The sequence below is a fragment of the Scyliorhinus canicula genome, chromosome 14, assembly GCF_902713615.1.
Source record: "Scyliorhinus canicula chromosome 14, sScyCan1.1, whole genome shotgun sequence".
Taxonomy (NCBI): domain Eukaryota; kingdom Metazoa; phylum Chordata; class Chondrichthyes; order Carcharhiniformes; family Scyliorhinidae; genus Scyliorhinus; species Scyliorhinus canicula.
Window position 1 is genome coordinate 68,862,788 of NC_052159.1, and position 25,758 is coordinate 68,888,545.

A 25,758-nucleotide genomic window follows, 5' to 3' on the forward strand; every position below is an offset into this window, starting at 1 on the left:
TCCCTAATCGCATACCGGAGAATCCTGCTCAGCTGGCAATTGGCAGCACCACCCACAGCTGCAGACTGGCTCACTGACCTCTCGGAATTTCTCCACCTCGAGAAGATTAAATACGCCACCTGGGGTTCAAAGGAAGGCTTCCTGGATACTTGGGGGCAGTTCGTCGATCTGTTCCGAAACCTGTTCGAGGCCGGCAACGAGGAGTAAGCCAGGGAACAAAAAGATGAAGAACCAAAGGACTGCGCATCCCGGGGAGGCGGGGGGAGAAAAATGAGGAACCACGAGAGAAGAGGAAGGGTGCTGAAACCAATGGGGGGGGGGGGGGGGGGGGGGGGTGGTGGGGGGGGGGGGGGGGGGGGGGGGGGGGGGAGAGAGGAGGGAGTGGATATCATAGACCGATCCAGAGGGCAGCAAAATATACATACAGTTAGTCAAATGGAGGACAAAACAAACCTCTCTGTAAAATAAAGCATATTAGCGCGTGCAAGAAAAATGTAATGTATAGAAGTAACAACTGTTTATAAATATGAGAAAAGACAATAAAAAGATTTTTAAAAACAATCAAACACTATGTGAGTGAGATTGTCCGAACTGAACCCATGTGGCTCATTTTCATAATAGTATCACTGTCGTCATTTTGTCATGCCATACATAGTTAGACCACCAGGAGGCAGTGGGCACAATCAATACATTGCATCAGCACCTGTTGTGTTATTATTGGCAAGCTGTCCTTTTGGATGTGAAACAAGACGTCCTTTGGGAAAATGGAAAGTTCAAACCAGAATTAGATTGCGCCCTGTCTCCGTACTTAACACTACATTACAGCATTTGTCTCATTGCAGAGACGCCAATGGTATCAGCATGAAATGCTGCAGCTCCCAGGGAATTACCTCATTTCACTAAGGGATGTACGAGTTGCAATTCGCCCTTTTGTTTTAATGAAAGGTTTAATAAATTTCTGACTTTCCAGGATATTTTTCTGTGTGACAAAGAGATTTAGCCATGAAAATCACTAATTAGAGCAAGAAGTAGAAAGGTGAGAACTGCAGCTCAGCTTAAAAGTTCCTCTATATCAAATTATAATTCTCTGAAGCCGCAATTAATTTGGAACTATGGAGGCGCAGCAACACACAACACCTCTGGTGGCATCGAGCAACAGGGGTGCTGCTCAACTCATTGCTTGAGCGCTAAACTTTTGTTTCAGATCTTTCACAGTGCTGGATCGCATTTGATTGCACAAGCACCCTTCGTTCCTGTCATTGTTTGCTCCTGCACTGTTTCTTGACAAAATCATCCCTTAGACAGGATCTAATCAAAATGTCCACCTTAGACTGCTTAGTTACAATGAATTTAAGAGGTTGTTTAGGTTTAAACAATGAAGTATGTTGATGGGTTGTTGTTCTTTGCTGCTATATTACCGAGAGTCAACTTTCCTTCTGCTTTGTTCATGTCTTCTTATTACTGCAGCCAGGCTTAAGTACTTTGTTTTATCACTATTTTTATAACAGTTGCACCTGACCTGCTGTGCGCCAGTTACTTGCTGATACTTCTGGATTGGCATCTAAGACTGGGAAGCCATTCATTTCTCCACAATAGAGTGATTCTGTTTTTTATCAAGTCAACACATGCCTCAGGATTTGGAGACTATGTGCTACAAACGGAAATTCCATTTACATTACTGAGCTGCTTCAAGTAAACATTAATTTATAATGGAGTAGAATATTGGGTACTGCAATGCGTTCGGTGCCAGTGCGTATATTTACTGATGGCATTGCCAGGTCTTGGACTGGCTCTCATCATCCAGAAAATAACAGGTTTGCCCATTTATAATAATAATATAATAATCATTATTGTCACAAGTGGGGCAGCACGATGGCCTAGTGGTTAGCACAACCGCCTCACGGCGCTGAGGTCCCAGGTTCGATCCCAGCTCTGGGTCACTGTCCGTGTGGAGTTTGCACATTCTCCCCGTGTCTGCGTGGGTTTCGCCCCCACAACCCAAAAATGTGCAGAGTAGGTGGATTGGCCACGGTAATTGCCCCTTAATTGGAAAAAATAATTGGGTAATCTAAATTTATTTAAAAAAAAAAAAAAAAAATTATTGTCACAAGTATGGTTGCATTAACACTGCAATGAAGTTACTGTGAAAAGCCCTAGTCGCCACACTCCAGTGCCTGTTCGGATACACAGAGGGAGAATTCAGAATATCCAATTCACCTAACAGCACGTCTTTCGGGACTCGAGGGAGGACACGAGAGCACCCGGAAGAAACCTACGAAGACACGGGGAGAATGCGCAGACTCCGCACAGACAGTGACCCAAGCCGGGATTCGAACCTGGAACCCTGGCTCTGTGAAGCAACAGTGCTAACCGCTGTTCTACCGTGCCGTCCATCGTAAATGACTAGATGTCAGCAGGCCTTAATTTAGATGGTTTGGGGAATCTGGAGCTATGCTCCTGAGAGAAGCAAGGTTGAGAGGCGATTTGAAAGAAGTGTCCAAAATCATCGGGGGTCTGTGCAGAGTAGATCGGAAGAAACTTTCCCATTGGTGGAAAGATCATGAACCAGAATACACTGATTTGGCATTCTGATGGGCAAAAGAAGCAATGGTAACATGAAGAAAACCGCTTTACGTACGAGTGATTAGGTTTTGGAAAGCAAGAACTGGGGATGGAAGTGGGTTGTGGGACTCTGGAGCGAGGCACTGAGCAGGGCCAACTTCACCTCCTCCTGTGCCAGGCGAAGCCTCATGCAGTTCAAAGTGGTGCACAGAGCCCACCTAACCAGAACCCAAATGCGGAGGTTCTTCCGGAGGTGGAAGATAAATGTGAACGGTGCCAGGGAGGCCTGGCCAAGCATGCCCACATGCTCTGGGCCTGCCCTAGACTTGTCGTGTTTGGGACAGCCTTCTTCAAGGCGATGTCCAAGGTTGTGGGGTGAAGATAGAGCCATGCCCAAGAGTGGCAGTCTTCGGGGTATCGGACCAGCCAGAATTCCATATGCGAAAGAGGGCTGGCACCATGGCTTTTGCTTCCTTCATCAATGCCAGAGAATCCTGCTCGACTTGGCTATCAGCAGCACCATCGGCAGACTGGTTGGCAGATCTGTCGGAATCTCTCCACCTGGAGAAGATCAAATACACTATCCGAGGATCAGACGAGGGCTTCCACAAGGCATTCAGGCCATTTATGAGCCTGTTCCAAGACCTGTTTGAGGCCAATAGCGACTAGGGAGAGGAGGGGGAAAAAGGAAGGTAGGGCAACAAATGAGGACACACACAATAGAAAGAGGCAGAGGGAGATGGAGAGAGGAGGGAACCCATGGGAATCACAGAACGAAGGGAGGAAGGGACGGGCCATGCAGCAACAACCCCCCCACCCCCCAGACCCCGCAAAGACATCAACTAAAAACCATGACAGACAGGAGCAGAACACAATGAGACACCCAGGGCAGGAGCGAGCACCAAGAGGGAAAACTAAACTACCAACGAGGGGAAGGAAAGGGAGGGCGGGGGAGAGGGGGGGGGGGGGGGGGGGGGGGGGAAGAGAGGACAAATGGGGGGATCATATGTACAAATCTCTGTAAATAAGAAATGACTTCCTATGTAAATACCAGGTACACCATAGATTGAACTGTTACTCTGTAAAAAGTGTAAAAACTGGAAAATACCAATAAAACTATGTTTTAAAAAAGGTTTTGGAAAGTACTGCCTGAGAGCATGGTGCAGGTAAATTCAGCCTTGGCTTTCAAAAGGAAATTGGATAATTCTCTGCAGCAAGAAGGAATTGCAGCGCTCTGGGGTAAAAGCACCAGGCAACCCGAGTCACAGTCCATGTGGGGTTTGCACATTCTCCCCGTGTCTGTGCGGGTCTCACCCCCACAGTCCAAAAGATGTGCAGGGTAGGTGGATTGGCCATGCTATATTGCTCTTTAATTGGAGAAAAAATGAATTGGTTACTTTAAATTTAAAAGAAGCACAAGGTAAATTGCTCTTGTAGGGAGCCGGCACAGGCTTGACAGGCCGAATGGCCTCTATCTATGGTTCTATTATTCGAAAGAGCCACAACATTTCTCCAAAATAGGAAAATAATTATTGAGTGTTTTTTAAAAGTATTAGTTTGCCTCATTTAAAAAAATTCCTGTGATATGAGTGCTACTATCAAGGCCAACAGAACTTTGATCAATCCATTGGTTGTAGTGTCACTTAGCTGTGTTTGGTACATGCTGCTCCCACTGTTTAGCAACGTATAGTCCTGTGATGCAGATTGACCAGGTTGGCGCCTGATTGTTCGGCAAGTCTGATGCGGTGGGAGGCGTGTTGGCGGAGTCGTGAGCACTGTTGCCTCACGGCGCCGAGGACCCAGGTTCAATCCGGCCCCGGGTTACTGTCCGTGTTGAGTTTACACATTCTCCCCTTGCCTGCGTGGGTTTCACCCCCACAACCCAAAAGATGTGCAGAGTAGTTGGATTGGCCATGCTAAATTGCTCCTTAATTGGAAAAAAGGAATTGGGTATTCTAAATTCATTTTTTAAAAATTAAGTCTGATGCTGCTTCTGGCAATGGTGTCCCACAATCTAGATTGAAGGTAAATCCAGATGGCAAGCAATGGGAGCTTGCATTTAATACATAAACATGTCATGTATACTTATTAAAACACAACTTGGCAAAATTAAATTGTACATTTGGAATTACTTATGCAGCAAATGAGAAACATGTGTCTTCAGATTCATGACTGGTTAAAGATGGCATGAAGCTGGCGAGATAGTTTTCCTGGTTGATTTCGAATAATAGAAGCTGCTTTTTTTTGTATGCGAAGCTTCGCTGGGCCACAGGAGAGGAGGTAATGATGTATTGAGATTGGCTGGCAGCTGTGAAAGGGGCATATCTGGCTGAGGGAGGTGGCTGTGAAGGCGGAATAAGCTGAGTGAGGGAGGTAGTAGCCCTACAGACGTTCATGGAGGACAGAGGGAGGAAGCTAGACTACACAGGGAAGATCAATGTCTATGGATTGATCAAGCATGATTGTCGGGAGATCAAGGGTTCTTCAAGGAACATCAATGGTGAAGTCCTGAGAGCCAAGGGTAACGGACGGCAGGTCAAAGGTGATAGTGGGAGGGTCAAGGGTGATGGATGGCAGGTCAAGGGTAACGGGGAGGGGGGGGGGGGGGGGGGTAGGGAAAGGTAGTTCTAATGTGCTGAAGAGCTGGCCGGCGGTGGCAGGGCAAACTCTAGGGTGAATGATAGTTGGTCAAGGGTAGGGTCGTGTGGGTGGGAGGGTTGATTGAGGGTCATCAAAAGCAGAGCAAGGGTGATGGCGTGAGGGTGGAAGGTGGTGGAGGAAAGGTCAAAGATGACTGAAGAAGGATGCCGAGTGATACTTTCCAGTTTCAGACTCATTGTACTGGTGTCCATTGTTACATGGCTGCAACAACACCAAGAGTTCTCTGGGGTAAAGCTGAAGGATGGAGTTGTCCACGGTGGAGTGGGTAGAGACCAGGGTGTGATGGATGGAAGTCTAGGGCCTTCCATTTGTGAAAACTGCTCAGGAGAGGAGGAAGGGCCTTAAAAATTGCGGCAACAAGATCTTTGCCTGCCATCAGTTTGCAGTTCCTCTCATGCATACAAGATGGGTCAAATGAATCCAGTGCATCTTCCATCTCTGGTGCAGAGGAACTGGCAGATGGTAGCCCTGGGACAAGCACAGCAACTGCTAGAACGCCAGCAAAGGATAGGCAGTTTAGGATGCAGGCATCCAGGGTCCAGTGGGATGTTGAACAATGACTTGTGATAGAATGTACTGCAGGTGGAGTAACTACCTGCAAATGCCAGAGGCAATGGCAGAATATGGCTGAGGATGTCAAGGGATTCCATCATTTATCTTTGTCAGTTCCATCAAGAAGGTCTATGTTCTTATGCATTGGGAGGCAGTAGCTTTTAAAATCATCATGACATTGAATTTCTATGTCAGCAAATCTTACCTAAGTCTCTACAGGGGGACATATGTGCCATCTCACGACCAGCCACTCACAAATGCGTCAGGGAGCTCACCAATGCCCATTCAGATGAGCCAATAATTTTGTGCAATTCACCACAGACTCGGAAAGTCAGCCAGTCAGAGCTATGCAATTCAGTTTTCCACAGGTACAAGGGACAATTGATTCCACATTTGTGAAGATCTCCCTGGGGTCAATCAGCAACCTTCATAAACTGAAAGGGCTTTCACTCTCTCAATGTGCAACTGTTGTGTGACCACCTGAATCCCACAGGGGTAATTGCTTCTCAGGGTACTCTCATGACTCTTGCATCCTCAGACAATCTCAGGTGTCGCAGCTGTCCGTTCCTCCTTAGTAACTGTGGGGATGGCTCCTTGGGAAAGCGATATTCACAGAGATCTGGCTCATGATACCAGTATGGAACCAACAAAGCCCAGTAAGAGAGGGGGAGGGGGAGGGGGGGGGGGGGGATTCTTCAATGCCTTCGATGTCACGAAAAGGACAACAGCAGAGCAGACCTTCGGACTGCTGAAGATGAGGTTCTGCGCAGGCTGGACCGCTCAGACTGACCACTTTAATACCAGCACAGAGAGTCTGTGGATCTGTGCTGGGTTTGTCCTGGGACAGGTCGTACCCAAAATTAGTGATGGTGGCATCTGGGACATTGCTTGTCGGATATGGTTCCATGACTATGACTATATCAGGCTACATATTGAGTTCTCTATGCAACAGCTCTCCCAATTGTGGCGCAACCCAAGTTTTAGTAAGGAGAACTTTGCAGGGATGACTGACCAAGGTATTCTTTTGTTTCTGGTCCCTAGGTCAATGCCAGGTTGTCCATCTGGTTTTATTCCTTTTCAACTTTTTAGTAGTGGTTTGGTTCATGGGCCATTTCAAACAGCAGTTAACCGTCAACCATACTGCCATGGATTTGAAGTCAAATGTAGGCCAGATCGGGTAAGGACACCAAAGTTCCTCCCTTGAAGTGAACAAAATTGTTTTTTAAGACAATCCAGTAGTTTTGTCGTCAACATTACCAAAACTAACTTTTAATTCTAGATTTAGCAGTTAATTGAATTTAAATTCCTTCAGCTGATGCGCTGAGGTAATGTGTGAAAATCACCACTGTATTCCTTGTCGATTATATCATCATTTTATTTTATAAACTTAGAATACCCAATTCATTTTTTCCAATTAAGGGGCAATTTAACGTGGCCAATTCACCTAGCCTGCACATCTTTGGGTTGTGAGAGCGAAACCTACCACATAGTTTACTGGAAAGGTGTGGATAAAGACTCCAGATTCAGTGGGTAGGGGTCCAACTGGGGCATTAACACCTCGCAGGTGATAGGCTCAGGGGAAAGGTGGTTGAACTGGGGAACAGACTTCGTCTGGAGGCTGCTAGATTTTTTCCTGTGGGTTGCTGACATCCTGCACAATCTGGAGAAGACAAATGGGCTGGAGAGAGTGTGATGAATGTGCTGAACTGTTGTTTAAATATGGGGCTGGGACCCACTAACAGACCAGCTGACAGCAGGCGGGCAGATGAATCAACTGCTGGCCTGCCAGATGAGTCAGAAGGGAACTCGCCTGTGAAGAATCGATGAGCTTCTAAGTGCAGAATCTAGTGCGGGATTCCACCATTCTGGCCAGTGAAAAAGCACCGCCAGAGCTGCCCGCCACTACACTGAATTTCAAAATGGGAAAATTCCACCCAGAATGTTGGCCTTATCTCGAGGTGACTGAGCAAAATGGAGGAGTATTTCCTAATGAGTATTTCCAGCACTTTTTGACTTAATTTCACCAGAATGATGTCAAGGGGCTGGTTTAGCTCACAAGGCTAAATCGCTGGCTTATAAAGCAGACCAAGCAGGCCAGCAGCACGGTTCGATTCCCGTACCAGCCTCCCCGGACAGGCGCCGGAATGTGGCGACTAGGGGCTTTTCACAGTAACTTCATTGAAGCCTACTCGTGACAATAAGCGATTTTCATTTTCATTTCATTTTCAAGTGGGTAAAAATTACATTATGAGGGTGGCCCGATGGCCTACTGGTTAGCATTGCTGCCTCGCAGTGCCAGGGATCCAAGTTTGATTCTGGCCTTGGGTAACTGTGTGGAGTTTGCACTTTCTCCCCGTGTCTCTGTGGGTTTCCTCCGGGCGCTTCCGTTTCCTCCCAAATAATAATAATAATAAATCTTTATTAGTCTCACAAGTAACTGACATTAACACGGCAGTTAAGTTAATGTGAAAATCCTCTAGTCGCCACACTCTGGCACTTGTTCGGGTACACAGAGGGAGAATTCAGAATGTCGAAATCACTTAATAACATATCTTTCAGGATTTGTGGGAGGAAACCAGAGCACCCGGAGGAAACCCACACAGGCACGGGGAGAATGTGCAGACTCCACATAGACAGTGACCCAAGGTATTCAATAGGAATTGAACCCAGGTACCTGGTGCTGTGAAGCAACAGTGCATGCAAGTTAGGTGGATTAGCCATGATCAATGTGTGGGGTTACAGGGATAGGGTGGGGGAGTGAGCCTAGGTAGAATGCTTTATCAGAGGGTTGGTGCAGACATAATGGGTTGAATGGCCTCCTTCTGCACTGTCGGCATTCTATGGATTCTAGGACGTGCTTGAAGAGACCTGTATTCTTTTGAGTTTAGATATCTGAGGTGGGATCAAATTTAAGCTTTATAATGATGAAAGGATTTGATAGGGGTTACAGAGAAACCATTGCTTCTGATGATGGGATCTAAAATGAAGGGTCACAGTCTTATTAAAGCCATGCTCAGCGAGTCAAGTAAGAGAAGCAATTCTTCACACAGTTAGTGAAAATCTGGAGCTCCCTCCCCGGAAAAATTGCAGATGGTGGATCAATTAAAATTGAGGTATGATAGATTTTTGTTATATAAACTTGTCAAAAGATAACATCAAAGGCAAGTAAATGGAATTGTGGTACAGAGTGGTCATGATATAACTGAATAGCAGAATAACTGAATCGTCTACACCTCTCACTGTCAAAGCAATTCATGTAATTACCAATATCTTTCACAATTTTGCACCCGTATTCACTGTAATCGCAAACGGCGATGTGGGCTTGGACTCACACCAGTGAGATATCGATTTCTGATTCTCCCCGCTCCTCACCAGTGATGTGACGAAGTCTGTGCCCAGAAAGAGCAGGAACCTCAATTCAGTACATTTCCATATAATTAGCAGGCTTCCCCCCATATTTGGAATTTCCCCCTCGTCACATTGGCGAGGTTTACAACTGCTTTTTAACAATGAGAACCAGGCGAAGGGAACCCAGTGGGGACGCATAGGTAAGTATAGTTCCCGGGCGGAAGAGGGTCATGTCCGGGCAGTACTCTGGCACCCTGACACTTTCCCCTGACACCCGAAGACCCTGGCACTTCCCCAGCACTGCCGGCAGGTGTTGCGGGAGGCCCTCTGGGGGGAGGGAGTGGGGCACTTTCCGCGGGGGGTCTTCCGGTGCTTGTGGGAGGGTTCCTTTTTTTCCATTGGAGATCAGAGTGCTCCAATCTTGGGATTCCTGGCTGCCGGCTTTTTCCAGACGCACCCTGCCAGCACAATGGTGTGGGCCATACGTCCGGATTACCGAGGGAGAAAAGCCGGTTTTTCACACCAGCCAGCTCTCTGTGCAGAGAATAGAACATTCCGCCCATTGTCTTTTTATATGCAGATTAATGAAACGATAATTTCAGCGGTCCCTGGATAACCAACGGAAAAATTTCCAACTGTTTTTAGTTCTGGAACTATTGATGGTGACGAATTTAGCATTACTAGAAAGTCATTGGAATTTATGATACCATTTATCAGTTGTACAAGCCTGTTTGCTATGTCATTGCTTTGTTTGCTATGTAATTGCATATTTCAATATATGGCCAGGAAGTCAGTCAGATATCAATGTTCCAGATCTGCAGTTCTGCTGCTCAAATAACCATTTGTCGTTGAAAGACATATAAACTCTCCAGACTACCTCAACTGTCACTGAGGCTACAATTATCACTTTGAGCTCGGAAAATTTAAATAAGAAAATACATCTTACAGTTTTGCAATGAATAGTCAACATTTACCACTCTGATGTCAGCTTGCTGATGCTGCAACAACATTGTTACTTCTGCTTTGAGAACTGGCAGGAGATTTATGGACTATTGTGCCACGAACTGACGTCGAATTTTAGGATTGTGGGGGAGTAAAGCAGTTATTGAAGGAAACAAGAACAGCCTGAGGCCAAATACAAAACCTCCATAATAAAAGATTAAAAAGTACAACAAAAAACCAGAACAGCATACAAAGAAATTCCAAAGCACAGTCGACTAACTATACAAACCATTTTCAAACAGGAAATAAACCATTTCATAACATTCAAACATTTTGCAATGAGGCCCGGGACCATTTTTCTACTGATCTTTCATGAGTTTGGTTTGCTGGTTTACTTCCTGAGTTCATGAAGACAAAACAGGTGGGTCCTTTACTAGAAACATAATTCAACAGAGATGGCCCAGGATTTTTTCAGAAGCAAGTAAGCCCTGAGCTCGGGACCATTTGCAGGCCTCGAGCCTCCATGGGTGGGCAGCAGGACCGTAGCAGCAGGGAAGTGACCTTTTCACTGGACTACCACCTGACCCAACGTCCAATTAAGAATAGTGAGTGGGTGACAGAAGTCTCAGCAGCACCGTGACAGGTGGCCACTGGTAAGGCAATTAGGATAGTGAGAGGGTGCCTCCATTTTAAATCTCCCTTGAAGAGAAGGAAGAGAAGGAAGACGTCATTATTCTGCCGAGGCCAAGAATGTAGGCCCTGGTGTTTGGAAGGAGAATCCTCCAGTATCAGGGCCACGGAATAGCCATTGATGCCAGGGGCCCCCCTTTTTGGGCCTAGAGCCTCCAGCGAGGTGCGCACCTGCGCGAAGCAGTCTGTGACGTCACCATGCTCGCTGCGTGTAAACGCGGGACTCCGCGAAAAGTGCTCGAAATGGCCGCCATTGTTCAGATCCAGAGCCTGAAAAGATTTAATCATTTGGACCCGTTCTGCCTCGTAAGGGGTTTGCCGCGCCGTTTCAGCAGCCTGTATGCAGGAGTAGCGCGTGGAGGCATGTTCATGAAGTACACAGGTCTCAATGGCCGTAGAGAGGGTGAGCTGCTTTACTTTCAGTAGCTGCTGGCGCAGGGGCTCAGATTGAACACCAAAAACAATCTGGTCACGGAGCATGGAGTCAGAGGTGGAGCCCTAGTTACAGGACTGCGCAATGACGCGGAGGTGGGTAATAAAGGACTGGAAAGGCTCGTCCTTACCCTGAATTCGCTGCTGAAACATGTATCTCTCGAAGCTCTCGTTAACCTCGACATCGCAGTGGCTGTCGAACTTTAGAATGACAGTCTTGAACTTCGATTTGTCCTCCCCCTCAGCGAAGGTGAGCGAGTTGAAGATGTGCAGAGCGTGATCCCCGGCTGTGAAGAGGAAGAGAGCAATCTTCCGTGCGTCCGAGGCAGCTTCCAGGTCCCTGGCTTCGAGGTACAGCTGGAAGCGCTGTTTGAAAAGTTTCCAGTCGAGCCCAGATTCCCGGCAATGCGGAGAGGCGGCATGAGCAAACGGAGTCCATTCTGTAGGATGGCGCGAGACTGGTGGAAGGCAAATCACTGAAAGGTAGGTCTCGGAAGTGCGAGCATCCCTCAACTTCTGGTACCATGAAGTGTTGGCTAGTGTGGTCTTGGGAGATGAACAGACACTTCCAACACTGATGAATGTTCAACTCAATTTTATTAACTAACTTCTAACTAACTCACGATGACTGCGGGTCTAACTTAAACTAGAGACCTAAACCTTGGCCGAACCAGTTGATTCTCTCAGCACGTGGTGTGAGTCTGTGCTGGGCTGGATGAGTTCTTGTTACACTCAGAGGCAGCACCCAGAATGAGCCGGACCGTGGTGCCCTCTGCCTTTATAGTGTGTGTATTCTAACTGGTGATTGGCCACGGTGTTTGTACATGTTGATTGGTCCCTGTGTGTGTCCATCAGTGTGTGTCTGCACCATGATACACTGGTGTATATTATGACAGTCACCTCTTACTCTTCTAAACTCCAGCAGATACAACTTAGACTGTCCAGTCTTTCCTCAAAAGACAGTTTGATCCAGTAATTGAGTTGAAGGAATGATCAACCTTCTTGATCTAACTGGTATTTGAATGCAGAGTGCCTCACATTGTGAATTAATATTCTCCTAAGTGAGCTTGGTACAGCAGCTGAAGAAACAATGACAGTAAATACTGCCATTAGGTCCCAAAATGTTAACAATGTAATTATAATTAGTTGGAAGGAAACTCCTTGATTGCCGTCTAGATCCTTCCCAGGAACAACTCGTCCTCAGTGAGTACAATTAGCGGCACAAATTTAAAGCTATCACAGGTTTGGTTTGTTCATACAGCCTGGAGCTGGTTCAGCACACGGTTAAATCGCTGGCTGTGAAAGCAGACCAAGGCAGGCCAGCAGCATCGTTCAATTCCCGTACCAGCCTTCCCGAACAGGCACCAGAATGTGGTGACTAGAGGCATTTCACAGTAACGTCATTTGAAGCCTACTTGTGACAATAGGTGATTTTAATTTCATACAGTACTGAAAAATTAGGAGGAATTACCTTATTTGAGACACAGTCCTGTAAATGTGGGGGTTATGGTTAAAGTAGGGGGGTTGGTTAGCTCAGTTGGGTGGATGGCTGGTTTATAATCTGGAGTGAACACCAACAATGCAGGTTCAATCCCTACACCAGTTGAGGTTATTTATGAAGGCCTGCCTTCTCAACCTTACCCCTTGCCTGACATGCGGTGACCCTCACTTTAAATCACCACCAGTCAGCTCTCTCTCAAAGACTAGAGCAGCCCATTGTCCTCTGGGATTGTGACAACTTTCATGGTTAAAGTTAATTTGAACCAGACTTAATCCCTTATTAGTTAATAAATTGATATTTGTATGGATGCACTGTAATGGTGTCCTTTTCTGATAGACATTCAGGCTTCACATTCCCCATTCATAATAATAATCTTTATTGTCACATGAAGGCTTACATTGCAATGAAGTTACTGTGATAAGCCCCTAGTCGCCACATTCCGGCACCTGTTCAGGTACACGGGAAGAATTCAGAATGTCCAAATTACCTAACAGTGCATCTTTCGGGACTTGTGGGAGGAAACCAGAGCACCCGGAGGAAACCCACGCAGACACGGGGAGAACGTGCAGACTCCGCACAGATAGTGACCCAAGTGGGAACCAAACCTGGGACCCTGGCACTGTGAAGCAACAATGTTAACATGCTGCCCCCATTCTGTCCTAAAACCAAATTCCCAACAGTACAAATGCAGATTGATCCCAACGTGAAGACCAAGGAGCTAGGTTAAGTATCAGGATATTTCTTTTTTTTAATTTTAGAGTACCCAATTCATTGTTTCCAATTAAGGGGAAATTTAGCATGCCCAATCCACGTACCTTGCACATCTTTGGGTTGTGGGGGCAAAACCCACTCGAACACAGGGAGTATGTGCAAACCCCACACAGACAGTGACCCAGAGCCGGGATCGAGCCTGTGACCTTGGCGCCGTGAGGCTGCAGGGCTAACCCACTGCGCCACCGTGCTGCCCCGGATATTTCATGTAATATTGAGAGTTCTTTAGTGACCTTAATAATATACTAGGTTTCACTCAGCAACCAGGTGATACGAATAACCTTATAAATATGTAGATATATGTTGATCTATTTATTTGATTGTCCAGATAGATAGTAAAAAAATGCTCAAAATCCTGTATTCTTCAATTGACACCAAAACATTGTTTTGAATGGCTACAGACAGAACAAGATTACTCATTTGTACACAGTGAACGTGAAATTAATTTAAGTCATAATGGTTTCATGATATTTTTGTCTATTTTAATAACTTATCTAGGCATATAAGCCTGCTGTTTTTCTGTGCTCGTTAAAATGATCAAAATGATTTACTCATTAGGAAAAATTAGAGAAGGCAGTGTGGAAAACGGTAAACCTATGGAGAAGAAGGGTCAGCTGCCAGCTGAAGCGAAGCTCTGAGAGAGAATGATTTCCTAGTTTTTATATCCTTATATGGTAAAATGACACAGGATTTTATTAGGCAGTCAGCCACTCAATTGCTTCAACACAACACTCACCAGATACTAGACGTGCAGCAGTTTAAACTGCTTGAATTCTACGGGCTGGTGATCTAACACCTTAGCTTGTGTCTGACCAGCAGAACAGTGGGTGACTGACAATCTGTCACAATTTATATTTCTGATCTCCTGCTGAGCACTGTGGATCTTTAAATGCTTTTATTTTTGTGATAACTGAACGGAGTCAAATGTATATGTGCTGAAATGCGTTGAGATAATCAGGACTGTTTCAATTTCTTGCTCTTGTTTTGAATTTTAGGTGCTTAGAGCTTTCCAAAAAAGCACAATGACAGAACGCTTTGACTGCCACTACTGCAAGGAGTCCCTCTTTGGGAAGAAATACATCCTTAGAGAAGAGAACCCCTATTGTGTGAAGTGCTACGAAAGCCTTTATTCTAATACCTGTGAGGAATGCAAGAAACCAATTGCGTGTGACAACAAGGTATATGATCCATCATCTTCATTCGCTGAGGTGTAACTGCCATATAATGCAATGTTGGGGCCTGATGTTTTAACAATGATGTCTCATTTCTGTACACTGGGCCGGGGCTAATGAATTCTGCCATACCAAGATGCTGATAATATCAATTCAGTGGGAGTTAGCTCTTGTATTATTGTGATAACCTCAATGGCAGCCCTTTTTAAAAAAAAAATTAAGAACAACAGCAATTACTGTCCATCCTCTGACAGGGGGGCAGGAATTAACACACAATATTGCAGGTGAGACTAGAACTTGCCACCCATGGCAATCAAATACACAACTTGCAAAACACTATTGTGCATCTCAATAACCATAGTCTATTCCAGTTAATTCAAATTTGCTTTATTCAGCTTATCTGGGAATTCAAATGCTTTGCATACAAAATTGTCACTTGCTGTTTTATTTGTGCTGCTTAATTGAAATTATCAGATCATCAGATTTTCGGGCTAAAGATTTACTTCAAATTATTAAGAACTGTTTAGTGTGGTGATATGCATCACTGTAAATAAACAAGGGGTTAATGTAGATACACTAGAACTGAATAAACACTAGAGGGAGCACCAGAGACATCATGACACACAGACATTCAACCAATAGGCCAGTAAGATAGGACACGACCAATGGGCAGTCAAGAAATACCCAGAGGTGAAACTACCACAAGGGGGCTACCCATATAAAAGGACAGGGCACACATGCTCTTGCTCTTTCCATAGGCGACACTCAGAGAGACAGGGGCAGATCAGGAAGCATCACATCCACCACATGGATTAGAGCAGACTAGTTAGTTAGATTGAGTTTCTAAAATAGATTAGCAGGAGAGTCAAACCAAAGTAGGAGAATTGTTAACTGTTCAATAAATGTGTTAAATCTATCTCCCAAGTCTGAACCTTCCTCTGTCAGAGTATACATCAAGGAAGCTGCTTATGCTACGTGAAGAAGCATAACATTTAGCATTTGAAGTTTATTCAAACTTTATTTTGTGATGTTGCTTTTTCTTTGCAAATTAGCCACTGTCTTCAGACTGATTTGGATTTCATAGTGCTGCTGCAGACAGTGCAGATGTATGAGCTGGTGCAAAGAGTACTGCTACTGAACACTTAATAGTAGCTGTCAGTGCTCAAGTATAATTCGAGACAGAACATGTGGAGCAAAATGTAGCATACTTGGGCAGAACAGATGACTTTGAACCTATGGGTTCCAAAGCTCTCTACTGCACCAAGATGTGCTGGGTAACATCTTGGTGCAACTCTTCTTTCTGGATTTCCCTTCAAGATGTAGGTGGCTGCCACAGCCTCTGTATCTGTCTGAGTCCTGGGTTGGCCATAATTCCCATGGTCCTTTGTAGGTGGCCATCTCAGATGGCTACATCCCGTCCTCTTGATCCTGAACGCGAAGCGTGGTGGATCACACTATTGATCCCTATCATCCTTGGTGTGCCGGTCATACTTGGTGAAGGACAGGTTCTACGCTACTCTGTCCTATATTTTGGTGCATTTACCTAATTCTATTAACACATCACAAATTACTAATTTCTAACGGGTCACTACAAAACATTTCACTATTAAACATTTAACTTATCCGCACAATTGAATCTCTAACTAACACTATCTAAACTACTCTTATGCTGCTGGTAAATATCAAAAAGAACATATGTACAGCACAAAATTTTTAAAACAGCAGCATCACATTTCAACTTAATCTAGCAAAGTTTACAGAGGTACATTGTTATAATTCTTACAGCAGGTAATTCAGTTTTGTTGAATGCCGAAAAAGGGGGCTCGGACTGTATATATCAGGAACCGGGAGGCTTTTGCTCGCCATTTAAGAAGAGTTGAAGTGTCTGAATGACACTGCAGATTATTGCAATTACTAGAAGGGCCTCTACTGTGTATGGAAGGGGGTTCGCACCAAGTGGGGGTGTCAGTGTCTATCTTTATGTGTGGTGTAGTGTCCGGGCCAGGGGTGTTTTGTTGTGTGGTAGTATTCGGGGCTGATGTAGTGTGAATTAAAATAGTTAATTGCGCCCGCAGTTGCAGGAGTCCAGCCAAGATCAAAACGTATGTCAGTGGTCCTTGCTTGATCTTGTCTTCTTCCGTGTTCCGTGTGGTCCTGGGGGTGCAAGCATAATATCTGTTATTATCTTCGGTTAATATCTCATTTTATTTGTCTTTCTCTCCTTACTCCAATTACCCATTATGATCGTCACCATGTGTGACTCCCTCATTTTTCTTTTGAAATAACATTTTGAGAGGCAAGACATGGCAAAAAAATTTATTTTTAAGTGCAGAGATTCTTGCAACTGGTGGTCGATGCAGGGAGTGTACGGACAATTTCTCCGACCAGTCTTTTCTTTACTGTAACCATTGATGGTTGAGGCTCATCTTAAGCAGCCGAATTTTAGGGCGGCCAGTTTTATAAAGTTTTTTTGTCCCAGGGTCCAGAGGTAGTTCACGTGTAGCAGCATATGTGGCAACCAAGTGTGTCAAACGTGTAAATAGCAGGTAGGGAACAACCAGAGGGTCGCGGAAGATAAAGGGATGAGTGTACAGATTGTGGCAAAGGGAATTCTTTAAACCGCAATAAAAGAGCAGATAAGGGGAAGCTAAGACCTGCCAAAGACAGTGAAAAGTGTAAAGAACCATTCCAAAGTACTCGAAGTGTCGGGAACATGAGGTGCGTGTGGGCCACGGCAGGGCAAGAATGGGTGGAATCCCCGGGTAGGGCGGTGATCAGTGCCGTTGCTCCACTACACGAGCTTAACTGACCGGATATATTTCGATCCTCAGGTAGAGCGGGGATTAATGCTGTGACTCCAAAACCTGGGTGACCGAAATGAGTGGAAAGAATTTGTAGTCATGTGAGATCCAACCATTGTTCCTTTAACGGCCATTGGTCAGTAAATGGCGTCTGGGTTTCTGTGAGAAGAGTAACTATGACTGTATCAAGAAATTGGGTGTCAGGCCGACATCAATTAAAACCATGTATTGGGAAGAAAGGGAGAAGGAAAAAGGTAGGCAGGCTCCATCTGAAATTAGGACACCTTAATACTTAGGCAGTGTCTCTTTCTCATCATCTGGACACCTCGGGGTTCTGTACCAAACAGCATTGTAGAAGCATTACCGAAACGAGAGTCAGAATCTGAATCATCACCATCTCCCGGTTGCCAGACTTGTCTGCCATTTTTGAGCCGTGGCCGCGTGATAGGATGATTCATAGGATCTGAATCATCATGTCTTAGCAGTCTACAAGAGTTGTCATGGTGCCAAAGGGGGATTTGTTTGTCGTGAGGCGTAGGGGCGGTGGCAGTGAAGGGCAAGTTACTGTCGTCGGGCGGTGGCTGTGGAAGGGGAGGTGGGAGGGGGTGAAGATATCCTTGTCATGGTTCCGGGGCCTGGGGTGACTGAGGGCAGAGAGATCGTACCATTGGTCAGGGATAGCAATCAATTCAGGAAGGCTGTCGCTGTCATCGGAGTCAAGTTTAAGATGGAAGTCTGTACCTGTGGGCGGAGACAAGGTCGGGACTGTGGACGTGCTGGAATGGCTGGAGGAGGGTTGTACTAGATTGTCGATGGGCGGGGTGGTATCGTCTCCTATTACCAGAGAGATGTGGTGGGAGTGGCTACATTGGGTTCCATAGACTTTGAGTTGGTTGATGTGGAACCAACCAGTTTTACCATTGGTGTACGTTATCTTGTACACTGAGAGGCTCACATTGTCTGAAATGGAGTAGGGTCCAGCAAATTTGTGGGAGAGGAAAGAACTGGGGTTGTAAAGGGAAACCATTACTTGCTGACCGACTGTGTACTCTACAGGGTGGACGGTTTTGTCAAAGCAGGCTTTACTCTGCTTCCTTCTCGTGCCTAGTCAGACAGCTACAGCGAGCTGTGCTGCTTTAATATTCTCTGTGACTTGTTGGACTGCTGTTTCATGGGTGAGGGCGGTTACTGTGGGGCTTGCCAAATAGAGACCTAATAAATATTCAATTCCCTTCATGGGCCGTCCGGTCATGAGAGTGTGGGGGGTGAAACCTGTGGAAATGGATAAGGTGTTCCATGTAAACATAAGGGCGAATGGGAGAACTGTGTCCCATGTGGTATTATTCTGTTGCACCATTTTCCTAATGGTCGCTTTTAAAGTGAGATTCATTCTCTCAACAATGCCGCTGCATTGGGGGTGATATGCTATGTAGAATTTTTGCCTGATTCCAAAAATTGTTAGAACATTTTGCATGACTCTGCCGGTGAAGTGGGAACCTTGGTCTGACTCAATACCGCGGGGGAGACCCCAGCGTGTAAATATCTGTTGGGTCAAAATCTTAGCTGTGGCCTTTGCTGTGTTTGTCCGTGAGGGAAATGCTTCTACCCATTTAGGAAAGGTGTCGATTAAAACTAGCACGTACTTGAAACCATTTCGGCAAAGGGGGAAGGGGCCAATGAAGTTGAGTTGCAAGTTTGTCCAGGGGCCATTAACAGGTCGGGTGTGTCTCAATTGTCCTTTCTTGGAGTACCTTTCAGGATTGTTTTGAGCACAGATAAGACAATTCTGTACATAATGTGTAATATCGGTTTTTAAATCGGGCCACCAACACAATGGTCTTAAATGGGAAATGGTATTGTCTATCCCCTGGTGTCCGTGTCCATCATGAAACTGTTAAATGAGCTGGTTTCTGTCCTGGGTGGGGACCACATAAATTCCATTTTTCAAAACTAGGCCGTCCTGTACCTTCAGTGAGTCCATCCATTTATCGTAGAGGGCTGGGAAGTTACCGTCTAAAAATTGTTAGAGGGTGTTGTCTGCTTTTTGGGCCTGAGATAGATCCTCAATATTGGGCTGGGAAACCTGGACTCTGTGTATCAGTTCATTTGGTGGGGGCTGCCAAAATTTACCATGGCATGATCCTGCCTTGGCAAGGGTGTCTGCCTTTACATTACCGGGTGGGGACGAACGATGATGGCTTCTCACTTTAATTATACTATATGTGCGGTCTGATGCTATCCGAAGAATATGCTTTAACAACAGGGCAGAGGGTAGGGGTTTTCCATTGGCTGAAATGAATCCTCTAGATTCCCACAGGGGTAGGAATTCTGTCAAGCTATTGCATACATATAGACTGTCCGAATGTATGTCTGCGGGGATTGGGAAAGACTCTGGGTGTTGCACTACATATGGTATGGCTGCGAGTTCTGCTGCTTGTGAACCTAGATGGCCAGGCAATTTTAAAGAGATTTCTTCTGATGCGCGTCCCTGCGCGTCTTCTACGTTAACTCCACAACCAGTTATTCTCTTTCAATGTTCTATCGTGGAGGAACCGTCTCCATAAATTTTTAAAGCGTTGCCTGTGGTCTGGGAATTCTGTGTTTTACTGCCTGCACATGAGTGTAGTGACGTTGGAATAAAGAGTCCTGTGTGGTGTTGGGCTGCTATGATCAGGCACTCATGTGGGGTCCCTGCATACTGAAGATTATCGGCCAGAAATGTGTGGGTCTTGGTATGTTTGACTGTAATGTCCCTTCCTTGTAACAGTAGTGTCCAGCGAACTGCTCTGATTTGGCTGACTGAACCGTCCTTTAATCTACCATCTAAGAGTTGCGTTGGGGTGTGCTCGGTTAAGATTGTCACTGGGTTAAGGCCTGTGATGTACGCAAAATACTGTACTGCCCAAAAGACTGCGAGCAAGTGCCTGTACTCCCTGCTTGAGCATGGTCTCCGGACTCGTGGTAACGCTGGGGGCTGCTAAAGGGGTTACCTTGTTAAATTCTCGGTAGTTGACCATTAATCGCCATGAAACATTGGGTTTTCTTCCAGGCAGAATTGGGGCATTATTTTTTGATGCTACAGGCCAAATTACTCCTTGGTCCAATAAACTATTGATAACTTTTGATATCTCACCCTCAGCTTGCTGTGGGAAACCGTATTGCTTCTGTGGCTTTGGATCGGGACCTGAAATTGTGATTGTACCTGGGATCTTCCCACTATCGTGTTTGTGTTGTGCGAACAAAACTTTATGTTTCATGAGGACCTCTCTAATTGTCTGGTCTGTACTAATGGTTTGCGGATTAAACCAATAGTCTCCTACTGAGCAAATCCTATGTTCATAATCCCCTATTGTGAGTGTAGCGGGGGCCCTAGCTGCTTTGGCCATTCTCCATATACATTTATTCACTGGATCAAAGGAAAGATTATTGGAGCTCATAAAGTCGATGCCTAGAATGTGCTCGATTGTTTGGGGCAAGTCGACTAAAACAACGGGGTGCCTGGTGCTTATGTTCCCCATCTGAATATCTACGGGGGCTGTGATGTATTCCTGTTGTACATGTCTGGTGAATCCACTAAGGGTGATGATGTCTGTTGTGGGCCATTTGTCACGTTGAAACATGGTGGAGGAGTTTAAAGTGGTGCAGGACCTTCTTGTGTCCCAAATAAATTCGACTGGTTATCCCCGGACTGTGCCTGTGACTACTGGTCTGCCTGATTTGTCCCAGAGTGTGACGCAGACCCAAGTTGGGGAGTCCGAATACCGTCAATCTGTGGAATTGACTGCTAAATCGCCTGAACGGGTGCTAACAGTATGCATGGGCCTAACATAGTTCCTAGGTGGGGGGGTTTGGTTGTTGGTATCGTTGCTGGTTTGGGGAGTTTTGTCGGCATTCGCAGGCGTAATGTCCCATGTGTCCACAATTGTAGCAACCTCATGGTGCCTGTTGGCCATAATTCCCATGGTCCTTTGCAGGTGGCCATCTCAGATGGCTACACTACCATGCCAGAAGCCCACTGTTGAGACTCATAAATGTGAATGATAAAAATCAGTATGGTCGTCCCTTTCAAGCATATCTTGCTGCCAACTTCAATTGCATCTCAATTCAATACTCGCATGTGTAGCTCTAGCAGGACTTACTGAATAACAACTAGTAGCAAACAGGCTGGCCAAATTTCTTATCCTGAACCAGGCAGCACTTTGGCCAATTTACTTAACAAGCAATACAATTGAGATGAGTTAACTCAGCACAGAGTGGCGATGAAACCTGAAACATTCTGGTCTAAGCCACTGTGGATGCTCTGTTATTCCCTGCCCCAAGTTGATCTTTTCTCAATTGAATCTTCCATTGAAAGCCATTTTCATTTTTCTAAATTCTTAAGGTTGCTCTTTGAATCCTGCACCGTTAACAGGTTGACAGGACAGCACACTAATCGATCCTCGTGCCCTACTTCAACATAGTTTATAAATTTAAGAGAAGAGGAGGAAATTGGGTGTGGGGAGGGGGGGGGGGGGGGCGGTTTCAGTTAACTACATGGGAAGTAGGTGTTGTGTGGCACAATCTGGCTGATCTTCTTGTTTCAATCAATGGAATGATTGGTCAGGTACTACAAAGGGCAGACACTTTGTTCCACCAAGTTACCACCTAGCTGGTGATGTTAAAAATGAATGTCACGATGTACTAAAAAAATAGTCTCAAATGATTTATTTGCTGATGGTTTCTTCCTGTGCAAAATCATTAAATCCACTCAGAGACTATGTGAGTTTTGATGAAGTTTCTTTTTTTTAATATGTATATTTTCCCAATTAAGGGGCAATTTAGTGTGGCCAATCAACCTACCCTGCACATCTTGGGGTTGGGGGGGGGGGGGAGAATGTTGTTATGGGCCAGTGTTTAGAGAACCCCAAAGTGTATCATGGAATTCACCAGACCCACAACTTTTAATAGATTGTGGTATGGGGAGCACACAGCCCACTCTACTGGTGTGGTACAGCAGAAATGGAAAAGTATTTTTTAAAGCAAAACAATGTTTATTCTATGAACTCAAGTTAACCTTTATAAAACATACAGTGAACATCTTAGCAACCGTTAATTCAAATACAACCCCCAAAGAACACAACACTAAGTAATCCTTAATAACTTCCCAAATAACATCCAGAAGACAAAAGAAACAGAAGCACATCAGGTTTACATTTACTACTGAAAACATTTATAATTCTGAATTCACCAAATGATCAAGAGATAGTCTTTTCATGGCAGAGAGATCAACAGTACACCTGCTTTGTCCGGCTTCAGCTCCAACACTGAAAAACGAAACCAAAAAAACACACCCTGCAGCAAACAGCCTAAATCGAAAGTAAAAAGCTGACAGACAGCCCAGCTCAACCCACACTCTGACATCACTGATAAACACCCACTTCTTAAAGGTACATTTCCCAAACACCCATTTCTCAAAGGTACTCTCACATGACAATGTGCAAATTCCACACAGACAGTAAGCTGGGGCCAGGATCAAACTAGGGTCCTCAGCGCCTTGAGGCACCACCATGCTGCCTGGGTTTTGTTGAACTTAAGGAACACAATGCCCTTGAGAAGTCACTTGGTGACTGGTGTGTTAATGAACCACATGCTAGGTGTTAGACCACTGACATGTTTACTTTCTTGCAATTTTCGCCCCTTCCATGATTCTTTTCACCTCAAAGCGAGTTTTCTGCAATGCAATCCCTGTCAGCCTCCCACACTCTAACGCACAAAAACTCAGTCTCAATCATGGTAGCACAGTGGTTAGCACTGTTGCTTCACAGCACCAGGATCCCAGGGTCGATTTGCGTTTGAGTCACTGTCTGTGCGGAGTCTGCACGTTCTCCCCGTGTCTGCGTGGGTTTCCTGGGGTGCTGCTGTTTCATCCCACAAGTCCCGAAAAACGTGATGTTAGATGAATTGGACATTCTGAATTCTCTCTCTGTGTATAATTCTCCCTCTGTGTACCCGAACAGGTGCCCGAGTGTGGTGACTAGGGGCTTTTCACGGTAACTTCATACTTGTATTAAAAAGATTATTATTATTAATACCAACTCTGCAATCTAACCCTGCTTCTTGGTAAAACCTTCTATGTTTCTAACTCTGGATGGCATATTTAAGTGAGGATATTTGGATTTCCTCATTTAATGACAAAGCTTTCAGGAGCATGGTACTGGGCTTCAGAACTGTATCCAAAAACTGGATAGAGTTTGGTGGCAAAGGGGAACGGGTCTTGCCCAGGCCAGTAATATCCCAAAAACAGCAATGTGGTAAAGAGGAGACAATCTGTTTTGCAGAATGTTTTCTTGTGAACATTCCTGTTGTGAACATTTCTTTAGTTGCGATATCCCGTATGGTAAACAGTTTGCTATTTTGGCTCACATATCACTGGCAACATTTAAAATGTTTTTCTTTAACCACTTTCCACTTATCGGTCTCTGAAATTTCCTAGATTGATAATGGATAAAAATGATTTATTTTCCCTGATTTTCACTGTCTAAAACTGGAAATTCCTTGCTCTTGGGTTGCTTTCTGTGATGATCAATACATGTAATATGATGACTTATTCATGTTGTGCAATGACATACCTACATTGAATGGCAATCAATACAATTTGCATGATGATCCATGTACATTTGCGTGATGACCCATGTATGTTCCGTGATAACCTATGCACATTTTGTTTCTGCGTTGTGAAGGTACTGTTAAGACCGCCTTTGTTGCCCAACCCTAATTTCCTTTGAGAAGGTAGTGGTGAGCTGCCTTCTTGAACTGCTGTCGTCCACGTGGTGTAGGTACAGCCATGGTGCTGTATGGAAGGGAGTTCCAGGATTTCTACCCAGAGACAGTGAAGGAACAGCAATATATTTTCAAGTCAGGGTTTGCAACGTGTAGCGAAAATGCAGGTTGCGGTGTTCCCATGCACCTGCTGTCCTTCTAGATGGTAGGGGTCGCCGGTTTGGAACGTGCTATTGAAGTTACTGTGATGCATCTTGTAGATGGTACACACTGCTGCTACAGTGGTGTGGGAATTGAATGTTGTAGGTGCTAAATGGGTGCCAATCAAGCAGGTTGCTTTGAGATAGTATTGAGTTCTTGAGTGTTGTTGGAATTGCACCTATCTAGGCAAGTGGAGAGTATTCCATCACACTTCTTGTGCCTTGTAGATAATTTTCAGTTTTTTGGAGTCAGGAGATGAGTTATGCATCGCAGAATTCCAAGTCTGTGTCCAGCTATTGTAGCCACTGTATTTATATGGCTGATTAAGTTAAATCTATGATCCATGGTAAACTCAGGGTGTTGATAGTGGGATATTCAGCGATGGTAATGCCATTGAATGTCAAGGTCAGATACTTAGATTTTCTCTTTTTGGAATTATCAATGTCTGACACTTGTGCAGCATAAATACTACTTGCCACTTATTAGCCCAAGCCTGATTATCATCCAAGTCTTGTTGCATGGCTGGCTATAATATCTGAGTATTTGTGAATTGTACTGAACATTGTGCAATGATTAATGAACATCCCCAATTCTGGCTTTATGATGGAAGGAAGGTAACTAATGAAGCAACTCAAGGTGGTGGAGCCTAGGACTCTACCATGGGGAACTGTTACAGTAATATTCTGGGACTGAGATGATTAACCTCCAAGAAGCATAACCATTTTCCTTTGTGCGAAGCGTGACTCCAACTAGTGGAGAGATTTTACCCTAATTCTCATTGACTTGAGTTTTACTACTTAAGCCCACACTGAGTTAAATGCTGCCTTGATATCAAGTGCAGTCACTCACACCTCACCTCTGGAGTTCAGCTCCTTTGACCTTGTTTGGCTCAAAGTTGTAATAGGGTCTGGAGTTGAAACTCCAAACTAAGCATGTATGAACCATTTGATTGAACTGTCAATTACACCTTCAATACTTTGCCGATGATTAAGTAGACTGATGCGTGGGGAGGTGGGGGGGGGGGGGGTGTAATTGTCTGTATTTCTTTGCTTTTGTTCTGCCTTTTGTGAATAAGACATACCTTGGAATTATTCCATGTTGTTGCGTGATGCCACTGTTATAGCTGTACTGGACCAGCATGGCTAGGGCCATAGCTAGTTCTGGAGCACAAGTACTACAGCCAGCATGTTGTCAGGACCTTGTGCTGATTCCAGTGCCTTCAGCCTTTCCTTTTTTAAAATAAATTTAGAACGCCCAATTCAATTTTTCCAATTAAGGGGCTATTTAGCGTGGCCGATCCACCTACCCTGCACATCTTTGGGTTGTGGGGGCAAAACCCACGCAAACACTGGGAGAATGTGCAAAC

At 45.1% G+C, this 25,758-nt stretch overlaps 1 protein-coding gene across 7 annotated transcripts in view; it reads left to right on the top strand.

Annotated features, from left to right (window-relative positions):
- Window positions 1–25,758, top strand: part of LOC119977432 (four and a half LIM domains protein 2) — a 76,071-nt gene that overhangs the window by 14,270 nt on the left and 36,043 nt on the right. For 4 of the 7 annotated variants that reach the window (XM_038818330.1, XM_038818335.1, XM_038818331.1 and 1 more), the window contains exon 2: window positions 14,455–14,637. In XM_038818330.1, the coding sequence (XP_038674258.1) occupies window positions 14,455–14,637 (183 nt within the window). Of the gene's footprint in view, window positions 1–6,816; window positions 6,953–11,647; window positions 11,671–14,165; window positions 14,283–14,454; window positions 14,638–25,758 lie in introns of those variants that run through there. The other 3 variants (XM_038818329.1, XM_038818334.1, XM_038818332.1) reach the window with 3 other exon arrangements.